This window comes from Magnolia sinica, chromosome 2 (genome assembly GCF_029962835.1).
Source record: "Magnolia sinica isolate HGM2019 chromosome 2, MsV1, whole genome shotgun sequence".
NCBI lineage: Eukaryota > Viridiplantae > Streptophyta > Magnoliopsida > Magnoliales > Magnoliaceae > Magnolia > Magnolia sinica.
This window is the reverse complement of record NC_080574.1, coordinates 122532162-122551063: the sequence shown is the minus strand read 5'-3', so window position 1 is coordinate 122551063 and position 18902 is coordinate 122532162. Positions and strand designations below refer to the sequence as shown.

General features: G+C 38.5%; 1 protein-coding gene across 6 annotated transcripts in view; it reads right to left on the bottom strand.

Moving 5' to 3' along the window:
• The window catches only part of LOC131237521 (uncharacterized), a 48680-nt gene extending 30425 nt beyond the window's left edge, over window positions 1-18255 (bottom strand). For 2 of the 6 annotated variants that reach the window (XM_058235343.1, XM_058235341.1), the window contains exons 1-3: window positions 17987-18124; window positions 12641-12708; window positions 2701-2932 (exon numbers count right to left, since the gene is read on the bottom strand). Coding sequence is in view for 5 of the 6 variants with exons in the window: in XM_058235341.1 (XP_058091324.1) it covers window positions 2701-2807 (107 nt within the window). In the remaining variant the exon portion in view is untranslated. Of the gene's footprint in view, window positions 1-2700; window positions 2933-12640; window positions 12709-17986 lie in introns of all 6 variants that reach the window. The other 4 variants (XM_058235342.1, XM_058235344.1, XM_058235340.1 and 1 more) reach the window with 4 other exon arrangements.
• Between the last annotated feature and the right edge of the window lie 647 nt (window positions 18256-18902).

Here is an 18902-nt window from a genome sequence, read left to right as displayed (position 1 = left end):
CGTATGCTTCTTCTATTTGGAATGGGCTATTCTCCAAGTTTCATATTTCTTGGGTTGCAACCAAACTCTGTTGGGCAGTTCCTTGCGGGATGGCATGGTGTGGCAATTGGAAAGAACTTCTCGATAGTTTGGCACCTTTGTTCGCTGACAAGTCTATGGGCGTCATGGGAAGAAAGGAATGCAAGATGCTTTCGAAATTCGGGCCATAGTCCAGGTCAGGTGGCAGATCTTGTTTATAATTGGATGATAAGCCCCCGGGAGGGGGGGGGGGGGGGGCGGTGGGGTTGCACCTCGGCACTTTTCTATTTATTAAAAAAAATTATCCCGCTCTTCTCATTTCTAATTTAGTTTAGCATAGTACTCTTCTATCATTCCATCACCCAGTTGGAGATTGTTGATCTCAGTGTGAAGTTGATAGAGATGTGCTAAGTCTTCTTACTGCGACTATATTTTTGGCTACTTTATCCCAGATATCTTTCAGAGTCTTCAAGAGAAAGCGATCACAACTAATTTTTAGTTGCACCGAATTGAGTAACCAAGACAAAACTAGCCAATTTTCACTCTCTTATTCATCATAAGTGTAGATCATCTGGTTTGGGCTGTTTCTTGGTTCCTTTAATGTATCTCAACTTCTTCCAAGCACCGATATACATTCGAGCTTTTTAAGACCAATCCAATTAATTTGTTCCGTCTAGTTTTGAAGTGGTAATTGTAAGACTAAGACTATCAATTTGTCTGGATGAAATGTGGAGTTTTAAATTATCTCACATTATCAACAAAATGAAAATATGGCCATAGAAATGACAAGAGTTACCCAAGAAATTGAAGAGACTACTGTCCTTGAGTTGGAAGATGAGCAGAAACATGGAAGATAAACCAGGACATAGATCTGATGTCAAAAGAGGTGGCCAACAACTGCAAAGGGTCCAAAATAAATTTCCAACACATGTTAGGGCTCTAGAAAAGTTTTTCAATGGCTGTCAGAGGTCCAAAAGGGATTTCTGACAACTGTCATAGGCTTAGAAACCAGATCCAATGACTGCAGATGGTCCCAGAATGTATTTTCGATGAGTATTGAAGGTCCAAAATGAATTTCCTGTGACTGTTAAGAGCCCCAAAAGGGATCTCCAATGACTGTTGGAGGTCCAAAAGGGATTTCCGACAATTGTCGGAGACACTGGAGACAGATCCGATGACCACGGATGGTTCAGAATGAACTTCTGGCAGCTACTAGAGGTCCAGACGGGTTTTCCGACAAGCATTGGAGGTCCAGAAGACAGATCCAGCAACTATCAGAGGCCTGAAAGACTTCATCTGATCCTTGGATGCCAAATCTGATATATCTCTTAGTTGAGAACACCAATATGGAGGGCTGTTACTCTTCCATGTCTAAATCTGGGGGGCCATTACACTTCTGGGGATGATTAAAGGTCAGAAAACTCATAGAACCATTTGTTGATGATGATGGCTGTATGATTAATCCACTTTATTGTCACAAAAGATTTCGTAAAGCATCAGAGAGGGACAGTAGTCCCTTAAAATAGAAAAGAAAGAAATATAGAAAGAGCAAAAAGGAGAAGGAAGTATAGGAGAACTATCTGAGGAAGAGTAGAGGATCAGTTCCACTCTGACACCATGTAGGTTTAGTCGAAGGAAACAAGTAGATAGAGGAGAGAAGAAGTGGAGATGAGAGAGAGAGAGAGAGAGAGAGAGAGAGAGAGTTGTTATGCATCCCTCATCATGAGTACTTATAATCTCCTGGTTACAGAGGGATAATGAGATAATTATCAATTGAATCAACACACATAAAAAATAACTAAAAGATATACACCACAAATATGGTGCTTTGCACATACACATAAAACACTGTATTCCACCAGTATGGTGCTCTATACGTAGACACAATAGCTGTGTACTCTAACATTCATAATGAGAAAGTAGCCTCAAATTGCAATACTTCTCTTTCAAGTTCAAATTGAAAATCTAACTTTGGAGCTCAGACACTTGGGCTGTGTTTGGATACGTGGAAGCCGTTTGGAATCTGTGGATACATAATAATTCCCCAAATGATAGTTTCCATGGTCACTATAGAATATAGGATTCCCACAAATGGGCTGTTGTCTGTATAGCAAGTGTAATCCCCAATTTCATGAGACAACTACCACCTCGTTTCTTGTGCCAGAGAATTCTGACCACGAATAAGATGATTATTGTGTGTAATGAATGTATCCAACAGACCAACTGTCTTCTCAGTGGAAAAGAATTTCCATTTTCTGCATGGATTCTATTTATCTAAACGGGCCCTTAATAAATGCTAAGAAAATAAGTTACAATTTAATTATTTCCACTTAATTAGACTAATAATTGAATCCAATGTGATAGTGCATCCAAATGCACCCCAAAGAATGGGCTTTCCAAGCTCAAGACCTTCACAAAATATGTGAACTACTACAACAAATAGATGAAGTCATTCACTAGAAAAATTGTACAGATTTTTGCAGACCAGTAATTGCAACTCATTTCGATAGTGCATCCAAATGCTCCCTAAAGAATTGCCTTTCCAAGCTCAAAACATCAGCAAAATGTATGAACTTGTCCAACATACAGGTTGTGTAGCTATTGACTTGAAAAATCGCACAGACTCTTGTGAAGCATCAGCAAAATAAATATATTACATCCCTGCCCAGTGAATTTCATTACCTGCTGAATTGCTCAATTGAAATAATAGCAGCTGAGGAAAGATTCCCATTTGGTGTTCTACTCTCAATTGTCTGCTGCTGCGCCACAAAGAGTTCTTCGATTTCCATGTTATCAAGTGCATTTTCAAGATCAGGCTTCCGTCCCTGCCCAGTCTTTACTAGAGGGGCAGCAACTTCACTCAAGAAGTTTTGCGTCTTCAGAAGCCATAAGTTTAACCTTTGTTGAACAGCATCTGTCAAGATGTAAGCATTTTAGAGTACCCCAACCACATGGTATCTTCATTACATATAGAGCAGTCATAAGGCATAAACTAAAAAAGTATATTATATATAAATCAATCAGATATTATACACATTGTCTTCAGACATGGATAGTAAAGCAGAAGGGGAGAGAGAATTTATGAAAGGTTAACTTTGAACTTCATAACAATTAGAAGTATGAAATTAAGGATACATCGTCACTTGATAGAATGAACAAAGCTACTAGTGGTTCCCTATAAGATTTGTGGATTAGAGGAACTCAATGTAATTCGGTGGTTTTGGGCAGTCTACTTCTGGAATATCTTTTCTTTCTTCAGAAGTGTCCAAATGTTGCACATCATTGAAGAAGAGAGCGCAACGAATTTTGGGGTTAAAAGTGAGGGCTTAGGGTTTGAGGTTGTACCGGGTTGGAACTTATGATTCTTCATTCTTTATTCCTTTCCAAAAATTACTCCATCTATTGAGTTTTATCCCACATTGACTTTGAGTGATTTTCACAAGTGGCAGCTCCTTACATAACGGATCCATCCTCTGTTGTCGGTTTAATCCTCTTAGTGATAACTGGTATGGTTGCAATATGGCCCATGTAAACCTCATTATCTACTGTGGTTATCTTAGTCAATCTGGTGTAGCCCAAGGATGTTCTTCCCTTTGCTGACCGTTCTACCCCCATGTCTGGTTTATTATGAAGGTTCAGTTCAGTAGTCCATTGGACCACCATACCAGGCAATCATCCAGCTCCAAAAGGTATCCAGCACGGGCTAACCCATTTTCAAATGGAGACACATGGAATATGAGTGAGTCCATTTTCCAGGTGGACCACACAGTTTCCACTAGTGGGAGCCAGGGACCACCTAAATTTGGTATTCTCGGCAATGAATTAGCTAAAGAGGTTTCCAACCCTTCTCTATGAATCAAGGATTCATTCCCCTTTACCATGATGTTTCTTCTTACTTCATTTTAATAACATTTTGCATTCTTTGTTCCCATCTTAAAATTTTAAAATAACAATAAAATCAACACAATCTTTCAAAAAGGATAATGCTTCTTATGTCATTGTTGTTGTCAGGATTTTGCAAATCTTAATGCTCATCAATCAACAGGAGATTCCACATAACCGGCCACAAGCAAAATACTAAACATTATCACTATTAATATTAGTATACTATTTATCATCATCATCACCATCACCAAGGTATTCCATAATGATAATGGTGGCTGTAACAGCCACCTCCATGACTGTTACATTATGGGTCGTAACAGCAGTTAGAACCTTTTTCTTTCTTTCTTTTTTTCTTTTTTTTCCTTTTTTGAAAAAACCAAAAAAAAAAAAAAAAAAGAACCTTTTTCCTTCTTTCTTTCTTTTTTGAAAAAAAAAAAAAAAAAGAAAGAAAGAAAGAAAGAAAAGAAAAGAGAGAGAAGAAGAAGAAGAATAAGTTACAAACCCGCTAAGGATTGTTACGGGCCATTTTTTTGTAACGGCCGTTTCAGCCCCGTAATGCGTAATGGTTACAATCATAATGGCCAATATGTAACCGTTTGGCATACCATGTTATTATTAACAACAACAGTAAAGACAATTAGTGGAAAAATTAAACTAAAGAAGACCCATGCTTCAAAAAGAGAAATGCGCATATGATAACTTTCAAAAGTGGATCATGCATAGGCCTAATAAATTTCTTTCTACTTAGGAAAACAAAACAATCAATGTGCAGGGATTGAAAGGTTATAGGAAGAGACATTCTAATCGCACAACATAGCTTAATTGTTATGAACGTTTACATTAAGAGATGGAAGAAAGGGAGTGAAATTAATAGGTGTCCAAAAACTAAGTGATGGAATTTAAAAGGAGAGAACTATGTTATTCATAAATATATTGATGGAAGAAGGAAAATGGAATGTCAAGGAAGAATTAAATGTTATGTGAAATGAGATGGCTGAGCGTATTAGGAAAGTGGCAAAAGATGTTTTAGTACTGTATAGAGAGAAAAGCCATCATATAAGAAAACTTGGTGGTATAATGACAATGCAAAAAAAATAATAATAATAATAAATAAAATAAAATCAAGAGAAACATTCATATTTCAAAGCCTGGCAAGGAACTAGAAAGGATGAAAATTTTGAGCAAAATAGAAATGCTAAAAATATTGCTAAGAAAGTAAGGTTAAACCTAAGGCTTATGATATTTAGAATAGATAAGGGACAAGCATATGAGAAAGATGTTATCAAGCTCACAAAAATGAGAGAGAGGAAGGGTGGGGACCTAGATCATGTTAGATGCATTAGGAGTGATAACCAAAGGGTACTAGTCAAGGACAATCGGATCAATGAAAGGTGGATAACTTTTTTCAGAACTTGTTAAATGACCACTCTGAGAGCATAGGGATTGTAGATTTGTAAACTAGAACTAGAAAGAAGACCCATACTTTAAAAAGAGAAATGCACATTTAATAACTTTCAAAAGTAGATCATGCATAGGCCTAATAAATTTCTTTCCACTTAGGAAAATAGAATAATCAATATGCAAGGATTGAAAGGTTATATAGGAAGAGAGAGTCTGATTGCACAACATAGCTTAATTGTTATGAACGTTTACATTAAGAGATGGAAGAAAGGGAGCGAAATTAATAGGTGTCCAGAAACTACGTGATGGAATTTAAAAAAAGAGAACTATGTTATTCAAAAATAAATTGATGGAAGATGGAAAGTGGAATGTCGAGGAAGAAGTAAATGTTATGTGAAATGAGATAGCTAAGTGTATTAAGAAAGTGGCAAAAGATGTTTTAGTAGCGTCTATAGAGAAAGCCAATCATATAAGAAAACTTGGTGGTCTAATGACATGTGTGTGTGTGTGTTTGTATTCACAAGAAACATTCATATTTCAAAGCCTGGCAAGGAACTAGAAACAATGAAAAGTTTGAAAAAAATAGAAATGCTAAGAAAGTAAAGCTAAGGTTAAGGCTTGTAATGATCTTTACAATAGATTAGGGAGAAGCATATAAGAAAGATGTCATCAAACTTGCAAAAATGAGAGAGAGGAAGGGTAGAGACCTAGATCACGTTATATACATTAAAAGTGATAACCAAAGGGTACTAGTAATGCAGGGGCATTTTCACACCGGGCTCGAGTGGGGTAGCCCATGGGATGCGGGGACACACTCAGGGTGAGTGACCCATGTGATTTGGGGCCCACGAGGGAGGTCTCGTGTTCGAGACTCCTCACCGGGGGTGATTAATGCAGGGGCATTTCACACCAGGCTCGAGTGGAGTAGCCCGTGGGATGCGGGGACACACTCGAGGTGGGCGGCCCATGTGATTTGGGGCCCACGAGCCCACGAGGGGGGTTCGGCCGAGGTCCTAACCCATGAGATGTGGGGTCTGGGCTATGAGATAAAGAGATTAATTCGTCATACTCTAACAGTTCGAGCTTTTAGAGCAAGTGGTTAATTGTCCTGCATCAAATTGGTATCAAAGCGGGAGATCTCGAGTTCGAGACTCCTCACTGGGGGTGATTAATGCAAGGGCGTTTTCACACCGGGCTCGAGTGGGGTAGCCCGTGGGATGCGGGGACACACTCGAGGTGGGTGACTCATGTGATTTAGGGCCCACAGGGGAGGTTTTATGTTCGAGACTCCTCACTAGGGGTGATTAATACAGGGGCATTTCATACCGGGCTCGAGTGGGGTACCCGTGGGATGCGAGGACACACTCGGGGTGGGCAGCCCATGTGACTTGGGGCCCATGAGCCCACGAGGGGGGTTCGGCCGAGGTCCTAACCCATGAGATGTGGGGCCAATTCGAGCTTTTAGAGCAAGTGGTTAATTGTCCTGCATCAACTAGTCAAAGACAATCAAATCAATGAAAGGTGGAGAAGCTATTTTCAGAACTTGTTAAATGACCACTTTCAGAGCATAGGGATTGTAGATTTGTAAATTAGAAGAAAAAATAAGAGAAGAGAGTTGTGAAAAGAAAGGAAAAGGGGATTCTAAGGATGGACATCCCCTCTCCTCCTATTTATATTAATAATGAGCAAGTGATAAGACAAAAACACCCTCAAGTAACAAAAGCAAAAAATCCCCTCAAGTCCGAAGTCCTAACCAAGAATCCTAGTCCAATTTAACTAAAGAATAGACGAGAAGGTGCTAGGCGGGTCATATAACTGTACAGCCCACATCCATATCCATTAGGTGGTCATATAGCTACACGACCCATATTTCCCATGTATTAGCACTCCCTCTCAAGCTAGGTCATACATGATGTCAGTGCCAAGCTTAAAGTATATGCGTGCAGATTAACTATGAGGTAGAGCCCTGATGAATACATCACCAAGTTGATCTTGTGATTGGACATACGAAGTAGAGATTTCACCACTAGAGACCTCACGTATAAAGTGACAATCCACTTCAATATGTTGGTCTTTCATGATAAACCGGATCGTTTGAAATGTGGGATGTCGCTTGATTATCACAAAACAACTGCATGGGTAAATTCACCAAAAATCCTAATTCTTGCAATAGTTTCTTGATCCACATTAGCTCACAGGAAACATGAGTCATTACTCTGTATTCTGCTTCAGCGCTTAATTGGGCCACAACACTGCTTCTTAATTTCCACGTGACAATATTTTCTCCCACAAACATACAATACCCACTATTACATAATCTATTTATCAAAGAACTTGCCCGGCCCACATCAGAACACCCGATGACCTAAAGATAATTGTTCCATCTATACATAATTCCCTGACTTGGTGCTCCTTTAAGATACCATAGAATCTAAATGATTGCATTTATGTTAGGTGCTCTTAGAGAGCTCATAAATTAGTTCACCACACTCACAACATAAGATATGTCTAGGCGAGTAATAATTAAATAGATGAGTTTTCAACCAATCTTTTATACCTCCCAGGGTCTTCAAATACATCTCATTGATCACCAACAAGTTTGTAATTCAAATCGATTAGTGTATCATTTGGTTTGGTACCAAGAAGGCACATCTCTACGAACAAATCAAAAATGTATTTCCGTTAGGGCAAATTAATTCCTACCTTTAATCTGGCAACTTCTATACCCAGAAAGTATCGACGATGACCCAGATCTTTTAGGAGAAAATGCCTCTAAAGATACTTCTTCAGCTTATCAATCCTCCTATTGTCACTCTCCGGTAACAACAATACCATCAACATATACTACTAACACAACAAGACTTGAGGTGCCTTTTCATAAAAAGACGAAATGATCTACATAACTTCGAACAAAGCCATAGTTCATCACAACTTTTTTGAATTTACCACACGTGCGTGAAGACTGCTTCAACCCATAGATCACCTTTCTCAGTTTACACACCTTGTCTGACTCCCCTAAGCAACGAATCTAGGTGATTGCTCAATGTAGACCTCCTTTGTAAAATCACCATGAAGAAAGGCATTTTTAACGTCCAGTTGGAAGAAGGATCGTCTATGATTTACAGCCACAAAAAGAATAACATAAATAGAGTTCGACTTGTCAAGAGGAGAGAAGATTCCAGTATAATCAACACCAAGGGCCTAAGTATATCCCTTAACAACCAAGTGAACCTTCAAACATTCAATAGTATCATCAGGATAAAACTTAATAGTATATATCCACCTGCAACCAACAACACGTTTATCAGCACAGACTAATGAGCTCCCGGTGTTATTTTGATAAAGAGCAGTCATTTCCTCTTCCATTGTCCACTTCCACTCCTTATGTAATAATGCTCCCTAATATGACTTGGTAACAAAATGAGAGGACAATGATAGCACAAATTTGTCGAAGATTGGAGACAAGCATTAAAAGAAGACATTTGGAAATAAGATTATCCGTACACGCATGCTTACCTTTTCTCAAGGCAATAAAAACATTGTAACTATTTAGAGAAGTCACTGGACCATTAGGCTCAGAAGAAGATATAGAATACTCGACATCATAATTGGTTGCATTATCTATCCATCTTCACCATGAGTAGACTTTTCGTTAAGAAGCAATGGGAATGGAGTCATCAGCAAGGGTAAGAGATTGGATTATGTCTTCTTCAACCACAATAAGTATAAGCAGAGCTTCCATATAAAAAGATTTATTATCTTGTGACAAGAATGGAGTTGGCTAAAAAAATAACATTTGCACACACAGTCTCTAAAGTGAAGAATTGTAACAACGATAACTAGAGTTGGGCATGGGACGAGTCGACTCAGCAGACTCGACTCGTTCGACTCGTTCAGACCCGACACAAACCAAGTGGGTGAGTCGATCCGAACCGAGTAGACTTCGCCCAATCCAAACTCAAACCGAGTCAAGTCCGAGTCACCCATTAACTCAACTCGACTCGACCCGAAATCCTACTCGGTACTAACTCGACTCAGGTTCAGGTAGTGTGTGTGGGTGTGTGTGTGTGTACACACCTAATCTAATTCTAACCTACCTACCCGTTGCACGCCCGCACCCGACCCGACCTCTCTCCCTCCCTCCTCTCCCAAGCCCGGCAACCACCCACCACCACCAACCACCAGGCCACGGCCACCCTCCTCCTCCTCCTCCTCCTCCTCCTCCTCCTCCTCTCTCTCTCTCTCTCTCTCTCTCTCTCTCTCTCTCTCTCATCTCCCACACGACTACATAACCACAACTCGGCCGCTCGTCTCGACTTAGGCAGGAGCTCGTCAAGACGGACAATACCTACTCGGCTCTAATCAAGGTAAATTGTAATTTTCTAGTTTCATTTTCATGATTTTCATCTACTAATTTCTAATTAGGGTTGAATGTCAAAATTGGAATGGGTTGGGTGCGTCCAAGCTGGCTCGGGTGCAATCGAGCTGGCTGTCGACTGTGTGGTGCGTCCGAGCCGGCTCAGGTGTAGTCGGCCTGGCCGTGGTGCGTTCATGCTAGCTCAGGCTGAGCCATTTCTACACCCTAAACCCAAACACTGACCCTAAACCCTAAACCTATAACCTAAACCCTAACCCTAAACATAAACCCTAGACCTAATCTCTAAACCCAAACCCTAAACCTAAAACCTAAACCCTAAACCTAAACGATAAACCGAAAACCCAAACCCTAAACCTAATCCCCAAACCCTATACCTAAAACGGCTAAACATAAACCTAAGCCTAAACCTAAATCCTTATTCCCCTAACCCCTTATTGCTTAGCTTATTATTGTGCATTAGACAGTTAGTCTAATGTGGTTTATTTTTGTAAATTAGACAATTAATTGTTTATTTTTGTGAATTATGGATTACATTGCTTATTGCTTAACTTATTGTTGTGCATTAGACAATTAGCCTAATGTGGTTTATTTTTTTGAATTAGATAATTAGTTGTCCATTTGAGGATTTCTACGTGGCCAGACATAGATATAATGTGTTTTTAGTGGCATAGAAATCGCTTAAATTGTCCCATTTTGGACAGTTCAATGTTTAGATAGATAGTATGCTTTCACATAACCTATTTTAATGCTCATGCATGTTCTGCGCTCCATCTTTCCATTTCTCTTTGGATATGTTTCTTCCTTTTTATTTCTCATGTCAAATATTTTCACATTGCTTAGATATTTGGCATGGGAATGAAATGGAAGATCAACTTATCTAGAGAGATATGGGAAAATGCTACCGGAATTTCGACGTTGGCATTTAAATGAGAATATAAAAGTATCACAATCTATCCAACCTTGGATGGGTGACTAATTTAGCGTTTAGTATATACTTTTAAGGCATTATAGTGCTAGTCTGATTTAGTATCTTTCAATTAATAGATGACCAGTGAGGAAATTCCCAATACCCGCGATGGTTTGTCAGTCATTTCACCGATGATCTTGGATGAAGGAATAGGTCTACAAGATGAAGAGGTGCCCATTGAGATTAGTACCTCCCAAAGTTTAGTAAAAGAGGAAAAAAATATCAGTAGTGTGGGAAGATTTTGAAGAAGTGACCCTAAAGAACGGCACAATGAAGATATAGTGCAAGTACTCGATGCTCAATATGCTAAAAAAGTCAACAGGTCGACCACAACTCTGGAGAAACACCTATTGAAGTGTCATAAAAAAAAGTGAGAAGCCAGACCTCAGGTCAACAGACACTTTAATTTACTCAACCTTTTGTAGATCCGTTGTTTTGTACCTTGTCCACCTATAAGTATAACATGTACCATGTGAATGAGTTGACGGCCAAATTTATGATTGTAGATGAAAAACCATTTCAGATGGTGGAGAAGGTCTTAACCCCATATACGAGAAGGTCATACGAGAAGGTCTCCCATGTAACAATAAAGAGAGTGTGCATGATGATGTATGCAAGCGAGATGGTCAAGTTGAAAGGATAGTTGGCATCAGTTTCCCGAATCAGCCTGACATCAGATTTGTGGACAGTGTCCAATCAACAAAAGGGATATATGTTACTAACTGCCCACCAAGTTGATGCCGAATGGAGGCTCTGTAAAAGAGTTATAAACTTTCGTTATCTTGCACCTCATACTGATTTGATGATTTCATATTGCATCTACAAATGCCTCATGGAGTGGGGCATTGAGAAGAAAATCTCCTCGATAACTTTAGACAATGCCTCGACAAACGATAGTGTGATAACGGTTTTGCAGAACCGATTTAGAGCCCCCAGTGACTTGTATTTCGATGGAAAAATATTTCATGTTAGGTGTTGTGCCCACACCCTAAACTCAATTGTACAAAATGGGCTTAAAATAATTGAGTCAACGATCAAGAACATAAGAAAGTGCGAAGCACATACGAGAGTCACCTTCACGATTAAATACATGGAATGAGATCGTGAAACGGTTAAATTTGTCATCGCAAATAATGATAAAGTTGGATGTCATAACATGTTGGAATTCAACTTATGAAATGTTGGATTCAACAATAACTTTCAAATATTCATTATCTCACTATGCGGAGTGTGATAGTGCGTATTAGTGGTTGCCTTCTTATGATGATTGCACAAGAGCTGAAGCAATTTACAAGTTTCTTTCAATTTTTTACGACACAACGGAGATCTTTTTAGGAAGCAAGTATTCGACAACAAATATTTTTTTGCCAAAACTTTAGAGAGTAAAGGATGTTTCGCACAAAAGCTGTAGTGGACCAGACTTTCTACAAATAATGACTACGGGTATGCAGTTAAAGTTTGTAAGTATTAGTCTAAGTGCGTTTTGGTAATGGCCGTTGCAGTCATTCTTGATCATCAATACAAAATGTTCATGGTTATAGTCATTTTTAAAAAGTTGTATGGTAAGAAGAGTGTCACTGAGGTCGATAAGATTCGTGATGTAGTCGGATATCTATATAATTTCTATGGAGAAACTTTGGGGGCCGCAAAAGACAATACTGCAAGTCAGATTCCTCAAGTGGGTTCTAGTTCTAATGTTGTTGTACAACAAAACACGATCGACAATTTCATATCTTTCATGGCATAAGTTGAGACCCAAACGCAAACAACCCAAACAGAACTTGACAATTATCTCAAGGAGCCACTTATAAAGTACAAAGGCGAAGAATTTAATGTTTTAGACTGGTGGACGTTGAAAGCTCGTGAATCACAGTACCCTATGCTCTTGTTGATGGTACAAGTCATATTGTTAATTCCAATTTCAACCATGTCGTCAAAATCTACTTTTAGCACGGGAGTAAGGTCAAGAACAAGTATTGAAGCTCACTTACTTCAGAATCAGTTGAAGCGCTCCTTAGTACACAGGATTGGTCGTGTCCGATCTGGGAAAAAGGCAACTCTGTTGATGAGGAGGTTGAGAAAGAGGAAAGTGAGAAGCAAGATGAGACAGTACCCACAACAATTGCATGAAGCAGAATGACATAGTGCCTTCTATTTCCCTTGCATGTGTTTATGAAAATTTGACAGTTATTATTTGTGGACTTGAATTGTAACATATGATGGGTGGATGGATATTTTCTATGCTTATCAACTTATATATTTTAATTTTTTTTAATATTTCTCATCTTTTCATTTATGCTTTTAAATGACTTAATGTTGCTTAAATCTCATATGATTACCTGGTTGCGTTTGTTTATCTTCATTCCTTAGTTATTTATATTGCCCCAGCCTAACTAAATATTATTTCTTTCAAAATTTACACTTATAGATATGTAATCGGAAGATAATCCATCAGCGGATATTTGGGATTACATAGCCCAAGTCTACTCTCAGGATGGAAAGACAAAGTTGCAATGCAAGTTGTGTAGAAAACAACTTATAAACAAAATAAATCTGTTAAAATTACATTTGACTTGTCGGGGAGGAGACGTTGCCCCTTATAGCAAAGCTCCTCCAGAAGTCTGAGATTTATTTCGAGCCATTCTCGAGTCAAAAACAAAGGCTTTCACCCCTTCCCCTACAGCTAATACAACCAGCCACAAAAGATATAAAAGTAGGCCTATTATAAAAGAAGAAGAGTCAAGCAAAGGAATAGCCCCCACACTTAGTAGAGAAGAAGAAGGCAAACTATTAAGGGAACAAAAAGAACAAGATTATAAAGAAGCCGTAAAATAAAGCCTGGAATTGGCATCCAAGACCAGACAACATCAACCCCCTTCGAGACAACATTATGCCAAAACAAGCACAAGTACAGGACATAAGCCAAGCAATAAACCATCAAAATTTCTTAAAAGTCTGGCTGCATTCTATAGGCGGTTGGGAATCCGTACAAATCATATCACAAAACAAGATTGAAAAAACTTGTTAACTCTATTAATGAGGACGATGCAAAGGCATCTCCACCATCTGATTCAAAAGAGGTAAACAACCATTTTTTAGACACTTCCAGCTTGAAATCAGCCCTGAGTTCTCCCGCAGTCCAAGCCATAAAAAGTGAACCAAATGATGATTTTGTCGACGAAGGTGAAGGGGGTTACTATTATGGACAAGGCTACTCAAGTTACACACCACAAAGGCATTCATCATACAAAGCATATTGAATAAATGAATTTTTATTGGTTTGTATGTGTAACTCCATCTGAGATTCTGAATATACTTTGACAATGTTTTTTTACTTTGTTCATTTTTTTTTTGTTACAATACTTTTGACAATGTTTATCTGAACAACACAACTCAAGTACACTACTAAATCAGGATACAAACGAGAGAAAAAAATGTCAAAAGGGAATAAAAAGGTCAACTTGACCTAACTTTGTGCTGACTCGAACTGACTCGATCCCTGTGACAGGGTCGAACTCAATCCAGGTTAGTCCATGCCGGACCCGGACTTGGATCGAGTCATGCATGCTGGATTCGGTACTGATTCGGGTCGAGGTCGGGTTAGGTCTATTTCGAAATCAGGTCAGGTCAGGTCAACCCTAACTCGGTCCGACTCGACTTGATGCCCAGCTCTAATGATAACCTCTTTGTGTCAATGAGTACCCAAGGAAAATACATTTAATGGCTCTAGGATAAAAATGAGTATCTGAAAGTAAAACTTCATGGGGTAATTTACCCATTAAAACAATTGAAGATATTCGATTTATCAAAAAACACGTCGGGAGTATTGCATCACTCCAATAATGATGGCCCGCACATGCACGCCTGTGCTTGGGTGCCTCTGGCACACTACATTTTGCATGGGTGCATCATCATGAGCAGCTTAAGGATCCTAAAATGTTTCCCAACCTAGGCTAGGCCTGAGTCGAGCAATGGCGTGAACCATGGGATTAACCAACAACTCAGTGCGACGGTTGACTTGTTGACAGTCACAAGTGACATGGCGCTCAAGTGGCAATGATGGTGTTACCGTTGAATGTCGTGGTGCACCTGAGTGGAATTTATTTGTATGATCAGGTGATGTGGCTATTTCTGGGTGATAGTTAAGAAGCCCGTTGGGCAAGGTGCGTGGCAAGGCAAACACCAGACTGGTTCAAGTTTACCGACAAGAATAAATTATGAAAATGCCCCTAATTCAAAGGAAAGGATGTCAGAGTGTCTCCCGATAGACCAAGGCCTCTTTAGGCACCCTCTCAAGCCTCTCTTAGCACCCATCCGAGTTATACATATACAGGGCTTGCAAGAGCCATTTTTCTTCAATCTACAATTCCTCTAGGCCTTCTATTTCCTTCTACAATATGCATTTATTCTCGAAATTTCTGAGTTGCTTCTATGGGTGTTCGGGTTGTTCATCAGTACAACAATTGTTGATTAACAACAACATCTAGACTAGGCCTAAATTATCCTAGAGGCAAACTTATTGGGAGCCTGAAACCTTATACAGTATTAGTTTCATCAGGGTAAGGGCTATGTAGGACATGATTGGATTGCACTTGAAATGCAAAGGAAGTGAAATAATAATAATAATAATAATAATAATAATAATAATAATAATTAATTAAATTACTTCCACAAGAGCTATTTTCCCTTTGATTCCAACATTGATGGTAAGGGCATGTTTGTTTTGCCCATTTCTTTGGTAATGTGAAGTAATTGTGTCATCATTACTGTTTTACCATTGCCAAACCAAATATATGAATGGTCAGTCAAATGTAGTTGTATTTAGCAGACAAGAAAAGTAATTTATAATCATTACATTTTTTTTCATATAATTACCATAAAAATCTCCATCCAAATAGCAACATCAGTTTATTTTGATGATGATTTGACATTGAAGTAATATACAATTGCCATTATTACGGTTTTATCATTGATAAATCAAACAGCGTAAATTTGCCATCATTGTAGTCAAATGCAGCTATTGTCAGATGCAGGCAAAGTAATTTCTAATCATTGCTCATTTCATTTACATTATTGTGGTAATTAGCAAAACAAACAAAAATCGCATATTTGTAAGACAACGGTCACATAGATTCTTGTGCTACTATTGAGAATTAGAATGATTACTATGTGGAATCCTACCTTTTCTTCCATATAGACATCCAACTGTCACATCAATGAAAAACCTTCTCCATTTTCCTTTCTTTTCCACTGGATTCCATGTATCCAAACATGCCCTTATTGTCTTAAGGACAGAGTGATCCATGATTTAAGCAAAGCATTCTATCTCCCCCATGTTTTTTTTCCTAACACTAAGGGCCTGTTTGGATGCCTGTAACTTTTCTAAAATGTAACAAAGTTACAGGTGACTTTGTTACAGTTGGTGTTTGGGGGAAGAAAGTCACAGGTAACTTTCTCTCAACCTATGACTTTCTTACAGGAGAAAATGGCGAAAATCTTACAGGCACTAGAGTCGTTTTTCAAGTTACCTGTATCTTTGATACAAGTAACGGTTGGAAATTTTGAAATGAAAATCGTTGGGCAGAATCGCACCTGCATTGAAGAAGCGTACCTACCTTCTCAAACGGAGTGAAGGCCTCCGTTTCCCTCTCTCAGTCTCATTCTCCCTCTACCAGTCTCCTTCTCCCTCTGCGATCCAGCTTCAGTAGGGTTAGAAAACCCCTTTCTTTCTTTCCTTTTTTTTTTATGTTTTCCTTCTCTTTTTTTTCTTCTTTTTTTTTTCATTGGGGTTAACAGTGGCAGTTTGGCTAGAGGCATGGGTAATGTCCGATGGTCTGTGGGGTCCACCATCCTGTATTTGTTTTATCCATGCCGTCCATTCATTATTTTGGATTGTTTTAGAGCTTGATTCCAAAAATGAGGCATATCTAAATCTCAGATGGACCACACCACACAAAATAGTAATGATTGAAAGTCCACCGTTAAAACTACTTGGGCCACTGTAATGTTTGTTTCACATCCAACCTGTTGATTAGGTCAGAAAGACCTGGATGAAGGGAACAAAACAAATATCAGTTTGATCCAAAACATCAGTGGCCTACCAAAAGTATTTAATGGCGAGCATTCAATCAACATTGTTGCTAGTGATTTGGTCCACCTGAGTTTTTGATGTACCTTATTTTTGGGTTGATTTCTTAAAATGATCTAGAATAATGGATGGATGGTGTGGATAAAACAAATACATCATAGAGGGGCCCACATTCCATTATTCATTTTGTATAAGTGGGGCTTGTTGGTCAGTGCAACTTGTCCCCGTGTAGGTCCCAAATCTGTTTTAACATACGGTTTTTTAAACACTCCCAATTTCTATTTGCATTGAGATTCCTCACGTCCTCAGGTGTTTTGAAATTGAGTGCCCACTGCATTGTTAACATATCCATTTTCAAACAGTCCCAAGTTCCATTTGCATCTGGATTCTCGCTTGTTGTCAAATGGTGAGAAATCGAGGGTACATCGAAGTGTTAAGATATCTGGTTTTAAACAGTCCCTTGATATTGGTCCATTTTAATAATGTCCCACTTTGAGATTTTAACTACTAATGCAGAATTTGGTGGAAGCAGCTTCCTATGCTTGTAATTTCTCTTTAACTGATCCTTGCCAACAAGAGTCACTCCTGTGGGAAATTTTCGCTTGGATATCTTACCTCAAGTTCTTTTTTTTTTTTCCTATATTACAAGCATTTTGAAAACGTGAGCCCACTTTTATGGCCCGCCTGTTGATTTGTTTAGCCTAAGAATCAACCAAACTATTCATTTACATGGGCTTGATAAAATGGAATGATTTTATCCAATCTTTTTTATGTGTAAATCTGATTTTTCAACGATTCCCTATTTCAAGCTCTAATTAGCATGAATATGCAACTTATTACCTATAATAAAGTTACAAGTTATCCAAACATAAAAAGTAAGTTACCCGTAAGTAAGTTACAACTTATATCCAAACAGGATTACCTTTAACTTACTTACACCTGTAAGTAAGTTACATGTAACTTCCTTACAGCTTAAAAAAGTTACAGGCATCCAAACAGGCCCTAAACATACTACTAAACCAAAGCATTTGAATCCTCTCCAACAAAAAGAGAAGAAAAAAAATCACAAAAATTCAAAACAAAACGCACTTATTTCTCCAAATCCAATCAACTAACAAGGAAATCAAACAGAACCCAATTCAACAAAATCTCAACAACCTAAAAGCAAACCAATACAAAACACAAGAAATCCAACAAAATCAACACAAACAAAAGACCCCAAAAAAGATTTAAGTAAAAAAGCACCCACCTGCATCGATGTCGTTTAATTTCCATCTCTGACCGCTTGATGCCTTGAATCGGAATCTGGGATTTGGAGACTGTCTTTCAGAGAATCGAAGCTTGCGAAATTCTTGAGAAGGAAATGGAGAAAAATATGGTGTTCTTGATTGAGTGAGAAAAAACTGCAAAGGCATTTTTTTTCTTTTTCAGTTTTGAGATTTCAAAATTTTCATTTCTCTGCTGAAGTAATTGAAGTAAAAAAGAAAAAGAGTATGTAAAGAAATTTTTTAGTGGGAAAGAAGATGAGAGGCGGAACTCGAGAAAGTGCCTTTTTTTTTAGTACTAGGAAGGCTCTCCTTACAGTGGCTCGCCCAATCTACTCGCTAGTTCTGCCCCACCATGTGATGATCCAGACCGTTCATCTAGAACATTTTATAGTAGATGGTTAGTAATGAAGAATATTACAGGTTAGAGATGTTCACCACTGATTAGAAGGTGAAGTAGAAAATTAGTTTCCAGACCGTTGACTTCAATGTTATTTTATGGTGAATGAGATCTCTCATGAGAGGGGGTTTTCTTCTTTTCTTTCATTTAATACAAAAAATATATGGTGAGCGATTCTAGATGAACGGTATGGATCATCGGATAGTGGTAAGAAGAAGCGAGCAGATTGGGCGAGTCTCTACCCAACAGCCTCCACTATCGAACCTTTTTTGAGTTTGGGAAAATTATTAGGATAAAAAACTTCGATACTCTGCAAAGTGTGATGCTTCCTACTCCCGCGCTTAGAAATTGTACACATGGCATTGATTTTAAGTAAATCAATCCGTCTAAATTGTGTGCCCTACTTCAGATGGATCATTTAACTAATAATTTCATTTATAAAATATTCTGACTGTCCAATTCTTTAACATGTAATGGATGGTTAAGATGAAGGTAGTTCA